Source organism: Gorilla gorilla, chromosome 11, assembly GCF_029281585.2.
Source record: "Gorilla gorilla gorilla isolate KB3781 chromosome 11, NHGRI_mGorGor1-v2.1_pri, whole genome shotgun sequence".
Lineage (NCBI taxonomy): Eukaryota > Metazoa > Chordata > Mammalia > Primates > Hominidae > Gorilla > Gorilla gorilla.
This window is the reverse complement of record NC_073235.2, coordinates 121473532-121494666: the sequence shown is the minus strand read 5'-3', so window position 1 is coordinate 121494666 and position 21135 is coordinate 121473532. Positions and strand designations below refer to the sequence as shown.

Genomic DNA, 21135 nt, shown 5'->3' with positions numbered 1-21135 from the left:
TGAGCCACCACACAAAATAACACTGGCTGACTTGGAGTGTCTTATCTTTATTTCTTCTGCCAGGCTGCGTTACTTTGCCATAGCACCCTTAAGACCTTCCATATAAACAAAGGCTTGGACTCAGCTTCCCTGAGCCTTGAAGACTGATTGCCCTGTGATCCTCCTGGAACACCGAAGAATGGGAGGCCCCTCCCACTCTTCACTGGCCTCCCCATTTTCCTCAGAGGTGTCCCGAGACAGCTTCTCATCACCTCTCAGGTTCTGAGATATGGACTTTCTGCCTTATTCTCCCTCAGAAAAGAGTCGCAGAACATAAAACCCCTTGGCTGCGGTCTAGCAGGAGTTTCTCAGCAATGGAGGTACCCCACAACTTGCATTGCAGTCATCTGTCTCCTTGTGTTTTGGAAAGATCTTACCCCCGTCAAGATGAACAGGACTAGGGCAGAAACCCAAGTCCCTCCTTCTCTAAGGAGGATCAGAGGCTTTATGCACTGATCAAGGTGTGCTGGGGACTTGATGGCAACCACAGTTGTCGAAACTGTTCAGCCTTTTCCGACACTGGGCACGAGTCACTGGGGCACCGCGAAATACCCATGGTTATGGTCAAAAAATTACTTTAACTGGATTTGGAAGAAACTCTCAGATTGGACAGTGGACTGATGTAATTTTGTGGATATATCAATAAGGATTCTCCAGAAAAAAAAAAAGAAACAATAGGATGTATGTATATAGGGAAAGATTTATTTTACAGAATTGGCTCACATGATTATGGAGGTTGGTGTTAGGTTAGCCGAGAGAAAGGAAAAATAGACTCAAAGTCAGGCAAGCAAGTTTTTGTTAACCTGCAGGCTGCCCCCTTAACAGTCAGAGAGGAAGCAGCCCCAAACTTACAGAATGAGGGGTTTATATTGGGGAGGGGAGTTTGAGGCAGTTCTTTGGTATGGCCGCATCCCGAGGTTGTTTGCTGGTTAATTTTGCCACATATCACCTTGTGACGTTTATGGTAGCAGCTAGATGAACAGGAACTTACAGGAGGGTGTAGGTAAAGTTTGTTTATGCTTCCCATGACCTCCCCCTGTGCCGTCTGGATGGTTTGTAATTGGGGTTTCCTTATCACAGCAAGGTCTGATAAGTGAAGTCTGCTGGCTTCACCGCGGCGCCTAGATAAGGGCTTAGAAACATAAAGAGGCTTGGGGGAAGGGTGGGCAGCATGGAGAAGAGTTGCAGAGCATTAGGGGGAGGGGTGGGCAGCACCAAGAAACTTTTTGGGGCAGTTTGTCCCTAACAGTTGGCAAGTATAAAATCTGCAGCACAGGCTGGCAGGCTGGAAATTCCAACAGAGGTCAATAATCCAATCTTGAATCTGAAGGTGGCCTGGAGGCAGATTCATTCCCCTTCTAGGGACTTCAGTCTTTTTGCACAAGGCCTTCCACTGCTTGAACAAGGCCCACCTACATTACGGAGGGTAATCTGCTTTACTCAAAGTCTACCAATTTCATGGGTTTGTTTGTTTGTTTGTTTTTTGAGATCGAGTCTCGCTCTGTCACCCAGGCTGGACTGCAGTGGCACAATCTCAGCTCACTACAATTTCCGCCTCCCGGGTTCAAGCAATTCTCATCTCTCAGCCTCCCAAATATCTGGGATTACAGGCATATGCCACCACGTCCAGCTAATTTTTGTGTTTTTAGTAGAGACAGGGTTTCGCCCTGTTTCCCAGGCTGGTCTCGAATTCCTAGACTCAAGTGATCCATCCGCCTCAGCCTCCCAAAGTGCTGGTATTACAGGCATGAGCCACTGCACCCGGCCTAGGCTTGCTAAATGTTTTAAGGTTCTAAACTGCCTTTTGGGTTTTGAGAACTATTTGACTTGCCAACTTCACAATTGGTAAGTGGGACATATGGAATTAACCACACCCTTAATTATGCTGGAAGGATTCAAACCTTGGCTACACCTAGCACAAAAAACAATTTACCAGGTTTTACATTAAAGTTAAAATTGCCAGGAGTTACCATTATAACATGTAATGGAAACAACTGAAAATAGATTTATATGCAAGGTGTGTAAGAACAACAAAATGTATTTTTAATAAAAGATTATAAGAAGGCTGGGCATGGTAACCCATGCCTGTAATCCCAGAACTTTGGGAGGCCAAGGCAGGTGGATCACCTGAGGTCAGGAGCTTGAGACTAGCCTGGCCAACATGGTGAAACCCCATCTCTACTAGAAATACAAAAAAATTAGCCAAGTGTGGTGGTGCATGCCTGTAATCCCAGCTACTCGGGAGGCTGAGGCATGAGAATTGCTTGAATCCGGGAGGCAGAGGTTACAGTGAGCCGAGACCACACCACTGCACTCCAGCCTGGGCAACAGAGCGAGACTCTGTCTCAAAAAAAAAAAAGATTATAAGAAGGCATGAAAATGTAAATTCTTGCCTAGGGTTAAAAGATTGTTTTAAATTAGATAAGATAAAGCTAAAAATTCAAACAAGTAGTGAAAGGATTATAAAAATTAATCTTGCAAAATTCTGTGTGTGAACATATTGACTAAATTCCAAAGGGTATTATATGCTTTTTCTGTAAATTGAGCATTGAAATAAAAGCACAAGGGTACTCTTAAGGCACTAATCTGCTCTTTAGCAAAACTTGTGAAGGGTTATAAAAGGCTTTTTGCTTTTAAGTTTCTGAGTCAGCATTTTGGCAAAATAAATAATTTATGATAATCTGGAATTCTATTTCATAACATCAGGTGTTCTAAACCTCTAACATATTTAACAGCCTTCCCAATATCAAACTTCAGTTTCAAAATTGTCTTTCCTGATGCATGGCTTTTTGGATGGTTCAGAGGGTCTCTGGAAAAGGTAAACAGGATAATTTGTCATGTTTAGAGATTGCCAAAATGGTGTTCGATCTTCTTTAGGTTATACCTTGGTGAATAATGCTGATATATGTTCCAAAATTGTATGGGATCTCGAAAATTCTGATGTCTGAGTATATGCTATCAATCATAATTAAGGCCAGGCGCAACGGCTCATGCCTGTAATCCTTGCACTTTGGGAGGCAAGGTAGGTGGGTCACCTGAGATCAGGAGTTCAAAACCTGCCTGGCCAACATGGTGAAACCCCATCTCTACTAACAATACAAAACATTAGCCAGGCATGGTGGTGGGCGCCTGTAATCCCAGCTACTCAGGAGGCTGAGGCAGGAGAATTGCTTGAAACTGGGAGGCAGAGGGAGATTGCAGTGAGCCGAGATCATGCCATTGCACTCCAGCCTGGGCAACAAGAGCAAAACTCCGTCTCAAAAAAAAATTATAATTAAGGTTGTTATGTTAAGTTATTATAAACCAGAGATAACCAGACTTGTCAATTGTGTTTCTAACTGTAACTACCCTGGGAATTTTGTTTTTCACAGACAATTGTTGTCTTGTTTGACTCCTTTTCGAAAGACGGTTTATAGTAAGCTATAGGACTTTGACCGGTGTTCTCAAACGCAGGTTTCTGATAATTTTGGATACCGCGACATTGGAATAAAGGAAGAGCTGAAATATTCACAAATATCAAGCAAAACAAGAGCTAACTGAAAGAACTCAGGAAACTGAAGCATGTCTTTTTGACTTTTGCTTGTAATATTGCTGATCCTTGTTTTGTTTTTCAGAGTCAAAGAAACTTATTTTGAATTATTTATAGCCTTAATAATTGAGTAAGCTATATGCCCGTGAACAAAACTTGGAGCATGTTTGTTTCTCTCTGCCAGGTTCCTCTAGAATTTGGAAACTATCTGTGAGTTGTTTTTTTTTTTTTTTTTTGAGACAGAGTCTTGCTCTGTTGCCCAGGCTGGAGTGCAGTGGTGTGATCTCAGCTCACTACAACCTCTGCCTCCCGGGTTCAAGCGATTCTCCTGCCTCAGCTTCCCAAGTAGCTGGAACTACAGGTGTGCACCACCACGCCTGGCTAATTTTTGTATTTTTAGTAGAGACGGGGTTTCACCATGTTGGCCAGGCTAGTCTCGAACTCCTAACCTCAGGTGATCCATCCGCCTCAGCCCCCCAAAGTGCTGGCATTACAGGCGTGAGCCACTGCACCCAGCAGAGTATTCTTAATTTATGGCAATATAGTTGTTTGCATCAGTGCAATAAGAATCCATTTTTCTTTTGCAACAGGATGCAATTGGAGAAACTGTTGTTTTACCAAGGCTTTGACTAGAAAGGTACGCTTCCCTTTAAGGAGTCAAGCTCGACTTGCCAAGCCAATAAAAGCCCCTTTTGGAAAAGAAACTGGCCTTATACCCTCAACTACACAGTCCCTGTACAGGGTTCCTGACCCATCATCAGTAAAGAATGTCACTTTCTAACAGGCCCAGGAGCTCCGAGTTCATCTTGGGACCTTAAAGGAGAGGATCACCCAACTCACAGGTATTTGAGGATACAAACCCATGGCTGGGCTCAGCTTTAAAAGGTCTTATCTGAGCTTCCTTTTGGAACAGAGTTCCATCAAAGCCAATCTAAAAGGCCTATGTAGAAATAATTATTCTTGCTGTACTTTATGCAAATAATCAGGCCAAGTATAAGACTAAAGTCTACTTTGCAAACAATTCAGTCCTATTATGATTTTTTTTTAACAAAAATGAGGACTGGAGAGAGAGAAATTATGTTTCAAAACTTATACATTTGTAATTAAATTCTAAATTCATTCATTGTTCTTAGTTTTTGCCTACATTTTAGACTAACCCTGCCTGCTCCTGTGAACCAACCAGCAATCTTTGGCTGCAGCTCAGATGGATAATGTAAAAATCTGGGTCAATATTCTGGTTCTGAGCAATTATCCTGCAAATCCTGTCAGGTGATAGGAATAAGTAGGATGCCCATCACTTGGAGGTTTCGTTTTTGGGAAAGGAAGACCAAGGGAGCTAACCAAAACCAAGCACCATGCACCCAAGTCTTAGCAAGCATAACCATAGGCACCAGTTATCTGGGTGTGTCACAAGACATCCCTTTCTCTCCCTTGTTGCAGGAGGACTCGATTCCACAGTTTCACCTTAGCATTTGGCTTATGATAAGGAGTCCATGCAACACCCCCTGAGACACAATTTTGTCCCCAACTCAATTCCAAGCTTCGGGTCAAAGCCCTAGGAAAGAAAACTGGATCTACAAGATCCAGAGGCAGATGATAACAGAGGTTAAAAGGCACAGCACAGGTAAGCATGGCTAATTCCTGCTGATTAAGCCAAGCCTCTCATTTCATGGATAAAGTCATGCTAGTATCCATGGCATAAATGAGGTCTAGGGAACTCCAAGGCTACTGACACTAGTGGGAATAGAGACATAGGTGAGAGTGGATAATTCCTATTCTCTAGGCCCTCCCTGCTTCATGGGTTCAGGCCGCTTTGACACCCATGGGTGGCACCCTGTCGCAGTTGTCAGGATTCGGGGATGCAAGGATGGAAGAGGGAAAGAGAATACTCTTCCTTCTCTTCTTCATGTACCCCAGATATTTGCTAGGAAGAGAAGGGAACCAGAGATGCCTGCTCCTCTCTTTTCTAGATGAGTAGCCATTCTTCTTCAGTCTGTACCCTTTCAAATGCATCCTGAACCCCTAGGACCCCTTTGAAAAGGAGCCTTCTTTTTTCTTTTCTCCTCTGTCCTCTCTTCACTGATAGGTAATTGTGGCTCTGTACTACAGGACACTCCCCTCAGATGCATCCTCCAAACTGGGAAGAGTTAATTTCCCAAATCTTAAACTGGCTGGTTCAGGATTGGGCTCAAGGGAAGGGAACCCAGAAGCCCAACACGCCGGCAAAAGGGTAAAGTTTTTTTTAACCAGTCAGGGTTTTGGCCTCCCTCTCCCTGGGCAAACTGGTAAAAGGCCTTGGGATTTTTGAGCTGACCTTACCCGCCCTTTTCTCCTTTTGATACATGTTTTCTAATAACCTGGTTTGTCTCTTCTCACCTTCAGGCCATCAAACTCCAAATGGTCATGCAACCAGAGCCTCTGACAATGGCCCGTTTTGCCGGGGACCCTTAGGCCTCTGAGGGAGATATGACTGCCATTTTCCCAAAACTATGCCCGCTGTCAGCAGGAAGCAGTTAAGATCAACCTTCATCCTTATCCCAATCCTTATTCTAATGGCAGTTAGAGGTACTTCTTTAGAGTGGGGAATGAGACAGCCAAGTAAAAAGAGGTCCCTGGAGAAACTCCGACTGGTCCGCGCACTGGGGTGGAGCCTCGGGAGGTTTACCCGTTTGCAGAGGGAGGAGCTTGTCCTCTCCTGTTCCAGGGTGGTAACCTGGGGATTCAATCTGTGAGATGGGGGCCTGTTAACAGGCACCTCTCTAGCTTTACTGAACTTTTTTCCTTTTCACCCAATAAACTCCATTTTTCTCACTCTTCTGTGTGTCCGCGAGCCTAATCTTTCCTGGCTGTGTGACAAGGACCCCATTTTTAATTGAACTAAGGGGAAAGTCCTACAACAGCCTGGCCAACATGGCAAAACTCTGTCTCTACTAAAATACAAAAAATTAGCCAAGCATGGTGGCACATACCTATAATCCCAGCTACTTGGGAGTCTGAGGCATGAGAATTGCTTGAACCTGGGGGCGGACGTTGCAGTGGGCCGAGATGGCGTAACTGCACTCCAGCCTGGGTGAAAAAGTGAGAATATGTCTCAAAAAAAAAAAAAAAAAAAAAAAGAAAGCAAGAAACTTGGGGAAAATGTGAAACAAAAGGTTTATGGAAATGTTGTGTGGTTTAAAAGATGACAAATTTGATAAATGTATTTAGGAAGTTTTATTAAAATTAGTTTTAATATGATAATATACTAATACAAAAGTGAAATATTTCTCTTTTGGATAAAATTTTCTGTAGTGTTAATAAGACAGTAAAATATTTTTGTTCACTTTTTACATAAACTGCAACAAGAAAAAAGAGAGAGGAAAGAAGAGATTCTGTCTCATGCTGTCTTATGTCTTTTGATGGTTCGGAAAACTGAGTCTCCTTTATCAAAGAGTACAGGTTTTTTGTTTTTAAGTATCTTTTAGGCCAGTTGGGATGGTTCATGCCTCTAATCCCAGCACTTTGGGAGGCCAAGGTGGGTGGATCACCTGAGGTCAGGAGTTCAAGACCAGCCTGGCCAACATAATGAAACCCCATCTCTACTAAAAATACAAAAATTAGCTGGGCATGGTGGTGCATGCCTGTAGTCCCAGCTACTCGGGAGGCTGAGCCAGGAGAATCACTTGAACCCAGGAAGCAGAGGTTGCAGTGAGCCGAGATGGTGCCATCACACACCAGCCCGGGTGACAGAGTGAGACTTTGTCTCAAAAAACAAACAAACAAATAAACAAAAAGAATCTTTTAATTATCACCTTGGTTAAATGAATGACTATTGTTTTATGGTGACCTGTGATTCTATTTTGGTCAAGTGTTTTAAACCTTTGACATACTTGTCAGGCTTCCCAAAAATCAGATTTCAGCTTCAAAATTGAGTCTTTTTTGACCTTTAACTTTGGGATGCTACACAGGTTCCCTGAAGCATCCAAAAGAGAGGTAAACAGAATTATTTGACATGCTAAGTTACATGGGAAGCACTGTCAAATTAGAAACAATGTTTAACCTTCGTCAGGTTACATTTTAATGAATGTTATTAATATATGTTCCAAAATTGTATGGGATTTCTAAAATTCTAATGTATATGTTATATTATTGTAGGCCACAGAAATAACCAAATTTCCTTGTCAGTTGTGTCATTAACTATGACTATTTGAAGTCATTTCCCCAGTTAATTGCTTAATTCTGATGCAGTTTATGAAAATTTCACAAACACGCAAAATCCTAGAATATGATGTCTTTAAGGAGGTTCATGAAAGGACAGAAAGAACCCTGAGAAGCACTCTTGAATTATTTTAAAAGGTTATAATAACTTTAAAATCATATATTTGGACTGGGTAAGAATTCTTGAAACTTTAGTGAAGAAACTGACTGGTTTATAAAACTGCTAACCCAAGCAGAACAAAAATTAAATAAATACCAAAAAAAATACCTTGCCAGATGTTCATGCTAAATCATCCAGTACTGAAATTGTTTAGATATACAATTTGAATGAACTCCATGTTCTAAGTCAAATTACCTATGATAACTTATCAATTATTAGTGATATGCACCTAAATTGGAGAAACAACTGGTATCCAAGAGGATATAAGTCCAATGTTAAGCATGGACTCACAGAGAACCAGGACAGCCACCTTGTCCTTCCTGAGTCCTTAAAGCTTTTTTTTATTAAAAGTTCTGCATTCCATAACTCATCATGAAAAAGATAAAATGATCCAAATTAAATGTGTGTGTGTGTGTGTGTGTGTGTAGTGACTTCTACATTGCTAAAATAGTTTATGATCAATATTTGGTTTGTCAAACCCATATTCCTGGGAAGACAATCAAAATTTCAGGTACATTTCGCTAGCTGATGGGACATTTAAACATTTATAGAGGGATTTCATTCTATTGTCATTTTTCAATGCAGGTCATCTGGTTGTATAAAAGCTTTCCCACACAAGAGGACTGATGTTGTAACAGTAGCTCATCATGCCACCGTGTATTTTCACCAGGAAAAGAAAGCTTTTCATGGTTCACTGACTGAGGACATGAAGCCCTTCACAATCTAGAACCCAAAGAGTAGGTCTTCTGAGAATGTCACAGAAAGACTGCACTTGCCATCCATACTGCATCAAGACTTCGAGACCTTGAACCTTGGGTTCATAATCTCATAACTCAGAAGGGTCCCTCCACATACTTGGAACTGTACACCCATTAGAAACCTTAAGGTAAAGCTAACCAGGGAAGTTTCTCCCCGGAAGAAGACGGTATCCTTGATGTAGACTTTTTCCCAAGATCACAGATCAAGACTTCTTTACTATCACGAGACTCTTATCTTTCAATTTTTTATTTGTTTATGCCCCTACGAATAATAAAAGTGAAAAGGGGGTCTGTTGTGTGCACTCATGGGGTGTACTTTTATTTGTGAAAGATTTTGCAGCCAGCCTTATTACATGGATAACCTTATGCCTTGATAGATGGAAGACAAAGGGCCAATGTAGGTGGGAAATTTTAATGACACATACATTGCCTCATAGTCTGTCAGAAACAGAGCACTGGTCCACTCCTGTTAACCTACATCGTGGTTTAAAAAGATCATTGCCAGGAGGTCTTAACTCTTCTCAAAGGGCATCATGTATTAGGTCCTTTTTTCCATGGTTTGGAGTAAATGAGGCAATGATTGGAAATTTATCCCTCAGCTGGGTGCAGTGGCTCATGCCTGTCATCCCAGTACTTTGGGAGGCCGAGGCAGTTGGATCACTTGAAGTCAGGTGTTCAAGACCAGCCTGGCCAACATGGTGAAGCCCCGTCTCTATTAAAAATACAAAACTTGGCTGGGCACAGGGGCTCACACCTGTAATCCCAGCACTTTGGGAGGCTGAGGTGGGCAGATCACGAGGTCAGGAGATCGAGACCATCCTGGCTAACACGGTGAAACCCCGTCTCTACTAAAAATACAAAAAAATAATAGCCGGGCATGGTGGCGGACCCCTGTAGTCCCAGCTACTCGGGAGGCTGAGGCAGGAGAATGGGGTGAACCCAGGAGGTGGAGCTTGCAGTGAGCCGAGGTCGTGCCACTACACTCCAGCCTGGGCAACAGAGTGAGACTCCATCTCAAAAAAAAAAAAGAAAGAAATTTATCCCTCATGATAGGCTCTCTAGCAGATTCTACTGTAAAGGATACGGTTACACAACAGACTTAAAATTCTCTTCTGAAAGTTATGCTAAATAATAGAATTGCTCTAGATTACCTGCTGGCTAAACAGGGAAGTATCTATGCAGCTGTTGGCACTTCCATCACATCTGGTATTTTAGAGATTCAGTTGTAGGGGATTAACAAAGAGACTGCTTAGTTAAAGCAAGTAGAGTCTTTAGCTGGTTCTTTGATCGATTTGATTTTAGTTGGTTTGTTTTATGGGGAACCTGGCTAAGGGGCATAGTCCAAACTCTAGGTATTATCCTCTTGATAGTCATAACAGTAGTCTCCGTGGTGCACTGTATTCTCTCAAAAGTTTTAAATGTTTGCATGCAGCCATCTCTAGAATGTCAAATGGTCTCTCTTCAACTGGAATGAAAAGAGCTAAAAGATATATGTGACCATGAGAGGCACCATAACCTATGAATGATGTGCTGAGACCAGAAACACAAAATGATGGTAACTGAGAGCAGTGCTAAGGCCTTAAGTTTTGCTCATACTCTTACCTAAGTAAGAAACTGACCAAAAGAGGAGAAATTGGAAACAAATTATGGGAGTCCATTGTTTTCGACTAAGCTCATGCACTAGCCTCCAACAGACCACACCAAATCAAAATAGAGTCATTTATGCTAAATGTGACATAATCAAACTAAGACTTTAAGGAAACAAATAGATCCTAGAACAGACTAAGTTTTCTTTTTCTTCTGTAAACAGGACATCCCCCCATAAGGAGGTACCCTCTACTCTAACCTTTACAAAAAAATAACCTGAAGTCCTTGTTCCCACCTTACAAAACCCACTGCTCTGCTATTTCCCAGTGGGTTCCAGGACCAAATAAATACATTTACAATGGTGATAATGACATCAATGAGTAAAGTCTTGGTCATCCTCTAAAACTGAAATAACCGAAAGTGGGGAATTGTTAAATCAAGTTCAAGGTTAGCCTAAAGCTGCCTCCTTATATATTAAGTTTGGCCTAAAGGTTTCTCAGCACATTACAAACTATAACGTAAATGGAGTTGTATACAGACTGTAGCCTACTCTTGTGCCAGTCACCAAGTTTTGGCCAATCAGAGGTGGCCAACTGCTCAAACCGTGTTCAAATTAGGCAAATGCCAAGCTGTAATCAGTCCGGCTGTTTCTGTACCTTACTTCCATTTTTTGTATGTCACTTTCCTTTTTCTGTTCATACATCTTCTTCCACCACATGGCTGCACTGGAGTCTCTGAGCCTACTCTGGCTCGGGACACTGTCTGATTTGTGAATTGTTCTTTGCTCATTTAAACTCTGTTAAACTTAATTCAGCTAAAGTTTTTCTTTTTCAACACGTTCTTTCCATCTCTTAGCAAGCAATAAATATTAATAGATCTGTCACTAACCTTTTTAATGGCTGCATGAAATTTCATCATATGGATGTACCCTAATTTAATTAGTCCCCTACTATGGGACGTTTAAATCATTCTAATTTTCCTGACTACAAATAAGGCTGCCTTGAATATTCTTGCATGTCTCTTTGCCTACAGCAATTTATCTGTAAGGGCAAATGCTAAATTGCTATGATTCATTCTGGCAATGTAATTGCTAAATTGGCATAACTCACACATATTTCACCTTAATACTTAGTTTCATATTCCCATCTCTGAGGCTTTTGGGCCATGTTCCCTGTTCTGCTACAGCCTCAAGGACAACTTTATAGATGTCTACCAGATGGCCCTGAAAAACACTTAAGTCCAGTCAAGGTAACTGGACAATAATCTCTGGAAGGCCTGATGGTAACATGAGTGCTAGGGAAGAAAATCTATCTAATCAAAGGTTTTTGTCAAACTGAAGAAAGAATGTGTTAACAGAATGGGAGTGGTGTTTACAAAATCCAGAAGAAGGAAGCCAAATAGTAAGAATATGGCAGCATTTATCACTCACAGTCCAAAGGAGAGAGATAATTAACCTAACGGAGAGTCACCAGAGAAGTACATTCGAAAGGGTTTCTCCAAGGCCTAGATGGAATTTTCTTCCATACGATTCTACTCCTTTAGTTCTGGGTCCTTCCAAGCTGTTCAGTAATGTAGTTAATAATTTCTCTCCCTAGGTACCTGAATCCTAGGAAAAGGGTGTAGTGGATTAAAGATAGCTACAGATTCCTTGACATGCCTCCCATTAAGAGGTGAAGTCCATGTCTCCAGGATCTCAGTGGGCTCTGTAACTGCTTTGATGAGTGGAATACAGTGGAAATGATACTGTGCTGGTTTTCAGGCCCAGGCCTTAAGAAACTGCAACTACTACTTTCCGTCTCTTGGAACATTCACTCTGGGGGAAGCCAGTACATGCAAGAAGTCCAAGTGTTCTAAGACCACCATGCTGTAAGGAAGCTCAAGCCCGTCATATGAAGAGAGAAAGATAACCAGCGGTTCTGGCCAAACCAGGCCAGGCACAAAACATGCAACTAGAAAACTCATCTTGGCCATTCTGGCCCCAGAAGATGTGAGATGGCAGCTAAAAGCCAGACTCAGGGCCCAGACATATGGCCTCACTTGAGCAATCCTCTCCATTTTGCCCATTTGAGCTGAAGGCCCACTCCATCATGAAGCAGAGATAAGTCATTTCCACTGTGCCCTGCCCACATTCCTGACACACAAAATTATGACTATAACAAAATATTTGTTGTTTTAAGCAACGACGGTTTGGGATAGTTTGTTATGCAGCAATAGATAACTAGAACAGAGGGTTCTAGTGCAATGGAGTATTATGATTCCTGGGAGGCTTGACTTCCTGTCTTAGTCATTTTGTATTGATATGACAGAATATCTGAGGCTGGGTAATTTATAAAGAACAGCAATTTATTTCTTACGGTTCTGGAGGCTGGAAGGTCCAAAGTTGAGGGGACTGTATCTGGTTAGGACCTTCTTGCAATGTCATCGGATGGCAGAAAGCAGACGGGTAAGAGGGCATGTGGGTATGGTGGGGAGGGAGGGGTTAAAATAATCTTTTATCAGTAACCACTCCCATGATAACTAATCATTCAGAATCATTCCAATCACCTCTTAAAGGTCCCACCTCTCAACACTGTTGCATTGGAGATCAAGCTTCCAACACATGAACTTTAAGAAACATTCAAACCATAGCGCCTCCTCATTATATAATCATGTTGGGCACTCCAGTCCACATATTTGTTTCTCTGGATTTGGCCAGTGTGGGTCAGTCCCCAGTAATCTGCCCATGCTGAATGTGTTGACAACATTTAGTTTCTGAAACCTCAAACACTGAGAACTGAAGGGTCAGGCTTGTTCAATCTGCCCACCTCCCTCATTGTCTTTTCTTCACTCTATATTATGTCAAACAACCCAGATCAGGGAGCTGGGAAGAAGAGTGTCACAAATAAGTTTACCATCAGATGTATCCACTGCTCAGTACCACTCATGGCACCTCCCCTATGCCTAAGACCATGCCTGGCACTTGGGGGAAAGAGGTAGGAAAGACATAGGCCCAGCCCTCACAGCTTCACAGCCCAATCTCTAAGCCATATAAACAAGTGATGATAAGAAACAAGATACATGATGGCCAGGTACAGTAATTTATGCCTATAATCCCAGTACTTTGGGAGGCCAAAGTGGGTGAATTGCTTGAGCTCAGGAGTTCAAGACCAGCCTGGGCATGGCGAAACCTCTTTCTACCAAAAATAGAAAAATTGGCCAGGAGTGGTGGTGCATGCCTGGGGTCCTAACTACTTGGGAGACTGATGTGAGAGGACAGCTGGAGCCCAGGAGGTCAAAGCTGCAGTGAGCCATGATCGCACCACTGCACTCCAGCCTGGGTGACAGAGTGAGACACTGTCTCAAAAAAAGAAAAAAAAAAGAAAGAGAAATATGATAACATAAAATGACACATATGTACTTAGGACATTGGGGCACCTGGGGGGATTAAATCATTAATCTCCTGGGCACTGGGGGGCACAGGAAGGGTCACCAAGCCAGGCAGTGCACAAAAAGAGCTACAGAATAGATATCTCATAATTCTCAGGATCAATATGTTTGAAATATATTAATTTGGTATAAATGCAACATATGTTTACATTCCATTTTTCCAGCATTCAATGTAATTTTTATTAGGAAAGAGAAAGGCACTGGCATTGGCATTTATGTAGTATGACTTTTACATGTCCTAATTCCTACCTCACTCCCATAAGTGCTACAATGCTTCTCAAAGCTGATTTTTATTACTTTTATGTGTGCTAATGCAGTTTTTGACAACTGAAGGCACAAGGGACATTGTGGTTGGCTGTTCCTACATCCATTGCCGTCCTCCCCTTTGTGTGGCAGACACCTGGTTTGGGTGGGAGGGACCCTAATCCCAGCTTGAGGGTGAACCTCCACAGAGGTAAGCTAATTAGGGTATGTCTATCTCCACCTGGCCACTATGGTGGGATCATGGATAGGCAATTAACCCAGGCCAAGCCAGTCAACCAACTCCTGCAAGACAGCTGAGCCAAGGGAACTGCAGAAAAACAGAGCTGCCATTTTTTAAATTTAGAGATGGGGTCTTGCTATGTTTCTCAGTCTGGTCTCAAACTCCTGAACTCCAGGGATCCTTCTGCCTCAGCCTCCCAAGTAGTGGGGGGACTGTAAGACTGTGCCATCACACCCAGCCAAAGCTGTAGCTTTGATGACTTCCTGAATCTCTAGAACAAATACACCTGAAGGACACTCAACTATTGGTGTTTTCAATTCTATGAGCCAATAAAGCTGCTTTATAGTTTAAGCCAGTTTGAGTGGCAACCTAACAAATTCTAACTGATACAAAGTGAGTAACTGAAACACATTCTCTAATTTTAAAAGGCTATTAACTGAGTTTTATACATGTACAACACTCCTCTATTAACTCACACTAGCCACATGTAATGGGAAGGGCTAATGTATTTCCCATGGGATGGCCCAGGTTCGTGTGCCCCAAGATCTTTGGGATACAAGGACTGAAACCAGGGGGCTCTGCTATATCCCAGCCCTGGACTCTCCTTTAAAAAGCCTTACTTCCTGACTTTCCCCTGCTTCCTCTTCCTCATCCTAAAGCCATCTAGAATTTCTTTGGTTAGTTACTGCTCTAGACATCATCCTAAGCAAATCTGCCCCTGAGAAATCCTTAGTTCTCACCCTTGAGGCATTTACTGGGTCTCTCCCATTTCTAGAGGTTAAATCAAGCAGAAGAAGTTAACAGGAGTCTGTTTTCTTGGCTTAAAGCAGGGATCCCCAACAAGCGGGCCACAGACCAGTACTAGTCTGTGACCTGTTAGGAACCAGGCCTCCCAGCAGGAGGTAAGCAGTAGGTGAGTGAGCAAAGCTTCATCTGTATTTACAGCCACTCCCCATCACTCACATGACCACCTGAGCTCTGCCTCCTGTCAGATCAGTGCTGGCATTAGATTCTCATAGGAGCACAAACCCTATTGTGAACTGCATATGTGAGGGATCTAGGTTGCACACTCCTGAAGAGAATCTAATGCCTGATCTGTCACTGTCTCCCATCACCCCCAGATGGGACAGTCTGGTTGCAGGAAAACAAGCTCAGGGCTCCCACTGATTCCACATTATGGTGAGTTGCATAATTATTTCATTATATATTATAATATAACAATAATAGAAATAAGGTACACAATAAATGTAATGCACTTGAATCATCCCAAAACCATCCCCACCACCCCAGTCCATGGAAAAACTGTCTTCCACAAAACTGGTGCCAAAAAGACTGGGGACCACTGGCTTAAAGGATCTGGGTTCACAAGAAGTGATTTCAAAACCATCTCTCAGTATTTTGTGACCCGCCCCCTGTCAACCTGAAATAATCAAAAGAATCAGAATCCAGTTTTAAACATTTTATTCAAGTGAAAAGCTGGGAATAGCCATATGGGAAGCACACACTCCAGAAAAATGGGATCAGTGCTCCAAAGTTAAAAGTTAAGTCCTTGCTTATGTAGACAGGAAACAAAGTTTCATAGGGTTATAACATTTTCTACACAAGGCTGGTTTATGAGTTACAATTTAATTAGTTATCATTTGTTTTCTTTTCCATGTGTCTCGTTTTCATTTCCTTTCCAATTTAAAATAGTATAGTTAACATTTCTTCTTAAAGCAATGCGATAGGCATGAAATCTTTGCGTGAGAAAGGTAAAAGGAAGTTAATCTATAATGAAGTTCAACAGTGAAGAGGGAAGGCATCTTCCTTGGCCTCCTGTAGACATTTACAACATTTTCAAAACAACAGAGGTAAAGAAGAAAGTTAATCTAAAATCAGAGAAACAAAGGTCATAGCTGCTTAGGTTACAGCAGCCTGCTTATGTGACTTGAGTGCCATAATCACATAATCACATTCCCTTAAGGCTCAAAATATTTTAAAGTTCCAACAGCTTAGGTTTTGAATTATTTATTTTCACACCCCCAAGTCTCACAAACATGAGCCCAACAGGGAAGATTGCAGGAGAGACAGCAGCCACCAGGACAGGGCAGAGGATGCAGCCCTGGTTGTAGTCAGTTTTGCCCTTCGTTGCCCTCAGTCATCTTCTCCCTCATCCTCAACCTCCATTCCAGCTTTCTCTGGAGTGTGGCTCAGATCTGCCTCTCCATCCTGGATCCTGCCACGCCTGAGCCTTCACCACCTTAGACCCTCTGCACCTCTCCTACTACACACACCACAGCCTGGACAGTGTTCCATGCAGGCCGTCTTCACCCCATGCTTGCTCAAGAGCTCACCATGGCCCCTCAGAGGAACCAGGGCCCTTATCTTGATCTTCAAGGCTGTCCTCAAAGGCCAGTCCTGTCCCCAGTCCCCACAGCTCCTCCTCACTTTTGACTCCTTCCCAGCACAGACACATGACCAGCAGATGGTTGGCTACCCCAGCCCAGGACCAGCCTACTCCTATCAGTCCCTGACAACAAAGTGTCCTTGTGGAGGCACCCCGTGAATCGAAGCCCCCTCCCTCTTCCCCAACCTTAGAACAGCTTCTCCCCCAGAGTTCTCTCTGTGAAGTTAACTTTTTGTTGCTTTATCTCTTTGTCCTCCATCTTCTTCAGAGGAGCATTTAAGCCCCATGAGGGCAGAAGCCTCATCTCACTGAATCCCAGTACTTGGAACCATGCCTAGAACATGGTAGGTGCATTCATATTTGTTGATAGTCATTAGGAAGACAGATCCTGTATGAACCCCTTTGGTTCATTCTTTAAATCCTCTCCAACATTGGTCAGTGTTGGGTTTTCCGGTCTCTGTCAGTGAGCAGTGAGCTGTTCATCCCTGCCTCATTTCTGTGTTCTGCTGTATAAAACTTTCTTATTAGACATTGGTTTTCTCCCCCAACACCACTAACCTGAACACAGACTACAGGCTGATTTCTTTTTTCTTTTTTTCTTTTTTTTTTTTTGAGACAGAGTTTCGCTCTTGTTGCCCAGACTGGAGTGCAATGGCGTGATCTTGGCTCACCACAACCTCTACCTCCCTGGTTCAAGCGATTCTCCTTCCTCAGCCTCCCGAGCAGCTGGGATTACAGGCATGCGCCACCATGCCCAGCTAATTTTGTATTTTTAGTAGAGATGGTGTTTCACCATGTTGGTCAAGCTGGTCTTGAACTCCCGACCTCAGGTGATCTGCCTGCCTCGGACTCCCAAAGTGCTGGGATTACAGGCATAAGCCACCGCGCCCCCCGACCCTTTTTTAAAATTTTATTTGTGAGACAGAGTCTCGCTTTGTTGCCCAGGCTAGAGTGCAGTGGCACGATCTCGGCTCACTGCAACCTTCGCCTCCCAGGTTCAAGCGATTCTCCTACCTCAGCCTCCCTAGTAGCTGGGATTACAGGCATGTGCCACCATGCCCGGCTAATGTTTGTATTTTTAGTAGAGATGGGGTTTCACCATGTTGGCCAGGCTGGTCTCAAACTCCTGACTTCAGGTGATCTGCCCACCTCAGCCTCCCAAGGTGCTGAGATTACAGGTGTGAGCCACTGCACCCGGCCTCAGACTGATTTCTTAATAACAAAAAGTACCTTTTCCTTACTGTCTGTGAGTTTGCTTCCACGATCTGAGAAGCAGCATTGTGTTTTCCCCTAAGAGGAAATTTACCTCGCAAATAACCAAGAGGTTTCTATAATCCTCCTGAAGTTATTTCGTTTGGAAGAAGTCTGTGGTAGCCAATATCAGCCCAGAATTAGTGATTCCATAATATCTGTCAGCTTACACACTTGCCTCTGCCACTCTTCCCAAGACAGCTCCCTCCTCAACCTCTGCTCACTCTAAGTCCGGCGTCCAGATTCCCCCCCTTGCTGGTGCCGTCCTGATTTACGCCCTTCCTCGTCCTGTTTATCTCAGCTCAAAGGGCTCTGTCTGCACTTTGCACATTCTCCCTACAGATTTCCAGTTTATGACCATAGCTTCAGTGGGTCCCCAGCTGAGTTCCTGCAGCCTTCACTTTCTGTCCAACGTCTCCTCACCTCTAGCCTCTCTGTTCCGGTGCCCACTCCCATCCCCAGGACGCGATGCCCCCGCGGGTTACCTGTAACTGGTGCAGTTGCAGGGCATAGCCTTGAACGAACAGCTGAAAGAAGAAGCGCAGCTGTCCTAGACGTGGAATCTCCTCTAAGCTCCGTTGCCGCCGCCGGACACCAGGCCCGGCTCCGGGAGCTCCGGTGGCCTTGTCCGAGGGGAGGGCGGCAGGGATCGCGGCCTTGGCTCTGGCCCCGTGGGGGCAGAGGCCACGGCCGGCCCCTCGCAGCGCCCACCTCAGCCTCGCGCAGCCCAGCGCAGCCATGGGTTGTGCTCGCGCGCCTGCACCTTTGGGTCGAGTGCTGAGTCCCCGGACCCGCCCAGGCAGCAGTGCAGGGCGGGTTCAAAGCCGGGCGCTGGGGAGGGCCGAGCAAAGGCCAGCTAGACCCCTTCCCGCTCACTCCCTCGCTCCTCCCAGTGACGCGGGGGCTGCAGGAGAGGGACGCGGTGACTCGGGGATATCCACGGCGCCCCGACCAAGGCCTCCGCCACCGACTCCTCACCCCGCGCCCCCGAGGCCTCTCAAATAACTTTTCGCTTGGTCTGAACTCTGGGCGGGGGTGCAGCGAGATTCTTTCGAAATCGGGAAGCCCCACACCGGGATAGGTCCTCGCCCGGCCGCGGGTTCCCCACCCAACGCGACCCTCGCGTCCTGGAGGGAACGGGAACCGGCCGCGGCTAAGCTGCCCTCGGCTTCTCCCAGTGGCCTTCCGGATTGATCCCGGAGTCAGTTCGGAGCGAGGGGGGCCAGTCATCTGATCCCTGGAGGGGGGCCGCTGAACAAAGAAATCTAAATATTCGTGTTTTGTTGTTTTTTTTTTTTTAATTCAATTCTCCCTCCACGCACCTCCCTGCCGCGTCTGCCAAGGCAGGATACTTCAAACTGCAGGTTGAGACCAGATTTCGTAGATGATGGCCAGAATTATTTTTAAGAAAATGAAGAGTAACATAGTACGGAAAACTTACAGCAAGAAGAAAAAAAAAGTATTGTCTTATGAATCCTATGTTTCATGTATATTCAAAGTATAGTTGTCAAGAAGTTTAAAAACATAACTCACGCAAATATAAAATAAATACAGGGTCAAAGATCACATTCAAGCCAGGAATGAAGGACCCAGCAGGATGGTACAGCTGGTTCTAACAGCATTTGAAAAATTGGTGATTTACAGGCAGCCAGAGAAGAAAGGGCATATTAAGTTCAATTAGGCTGACAGCTGAGTTGCTAGGTGTGGCTTTCTACTTATTTATTCTAGGACTCCTAGTTTCTTGACTTTGTGACTGGATGTCTTTGATCAGTCTGGGGAGTTTCTCAGATATTATCTGTTCAAATATTGCTTCTCCCCATTTTTTTCTCCTTTCCCGGGACTTCAAACTGCTATATGTATGTTAGCTCTCCCTGTATCCTTCCTCTCTCTTATCCTGTCTTGTGTATTTTTGTTCCTTTGTGTCATATAGTTTGTTAATTCTCTCCTCCCCACTCCCCAGACAGAGTCTCACTCTGTCGCCCAGGCTGGAGTGCAGTGGTGCAATCCCGGCTCACTGCAACCTCCGCCTCCCGGTTCAAGCAATTCTCCGGTCTCAGCCTCCAGAGTAGCTGGAATTAGAGGTGCCCGCCACCACTCCCGGCTAATTTTTGTATTTTTAGTAGAGATGGTGTTTCACCATGTTGGTCAAGCTGGTCTTGAACTCCCGACCTCAGGTGATCTACCTACCTCGGCCTCCCAAAATGCTGGAATTACAGGTGTGAGCCACAGCACCCAACCTAGACCATATTTTTCATTTGGTTTTTGGACAGGAAGGACAGGAGGCCATGCTTTAAAAACGTGGTGGCACACGTGATCCCAGCTACTTGGGGAGACTGAGGCAGGAGAATCGCTTGAACCCAGGAGGCGGAGATTGCAGTGAGCTGAGATTGTGCCATGCACTCCAACCTGGACAACAGAGTGAGACTCCATCTCAAAAAAAAAAATACATACATATATATATATATATATATATATATATATATATGATCTAGTTCAAGACTTAGGAGCCATTAATGAGGTCATAATTCTCTTACATCCTATAGTGCCAAATCCTTATACTATACTTAACCAAATACCAGAAAACACCAATTAGTTCACAGTGTTAGATCATAAGAATGCTTTCTTTTGTATTCCTTTGCACTTCGACTCTCAGAATTTATTTCCTTTCGAGTAGACTAATCCTGAAACTACTATTACCCAATGATACACCAGGACAATACTGCCTCATGACTTTAGGGATAGCCCTTGCTTGTTCAAAAATGCCTTGATACAAAAGTTAAGAAAGCCAGAGCTAAAAAGGAGAGCCACACTCCAGTATGTAAATAACATCTTTGTATACAGCCCCACTAAAGAAGACTCAAATAAAAATGCCATTCAAGTCCTAAACTTCCTTAAAAAAAATCAGTTATCTCCATCCAAGCCCAAATTTCACTACCAAAAGTGAAATACCGGTAGTATATCCTAAACTCAGGAAACTGGACCTTGTCCATCAAACAAAAGTTTACTTAAAAGTAAAACCTCTATAAACAACAACAACAACAAAAAAAAAAAAAAACCTAAGAACTTTCCTGGGTATAGCAGGATTTTGCAGAATTGCTAAGCCATTGTATGAGGCCCTAACAGAGGCAAAACATAAGCCACTCAAATGATCAAAAAGCAGAAGGCTTTATCTTCTAGCTAAACAAAGGGGTTTACACAGTAATAAACCACACCTGTTCTTTATATTAACAACTCAGGATTAATTAGACTGCCAGCTCAAAAGATTTACCAACACGCGGCCGGGCGTGGTGGCTCAAGCCTGTAATCCCAGCACTTTGG

General features: G+C 43.8%; 1 protein-coding gene across 1 annotated transcript in view; it reads right to left on the bottom strand.

Moving 5' to 3' along the window:
* Positions 1-19822, bottom strand: part of CYP27A1 (cytochrome P450 family 27 subfamily A member 1) — a 34652-nt gene extending 14830 nt beyond the window's left edge. The window contains exon 1 of the mRNA XM_004033222.4: positions 18303-19822. Coding sequence (XP_004033270.1) covers positions 18303-18557 — 255 coding nt within the window. The 5' untranslated portion in view covers positions 18558-19822. The remainder of the gene's footprint in view (positions 1-18302) is intronic.
* Between the last annotated feature and the right edge of the window lie 1313 nt (positions 19823-21135).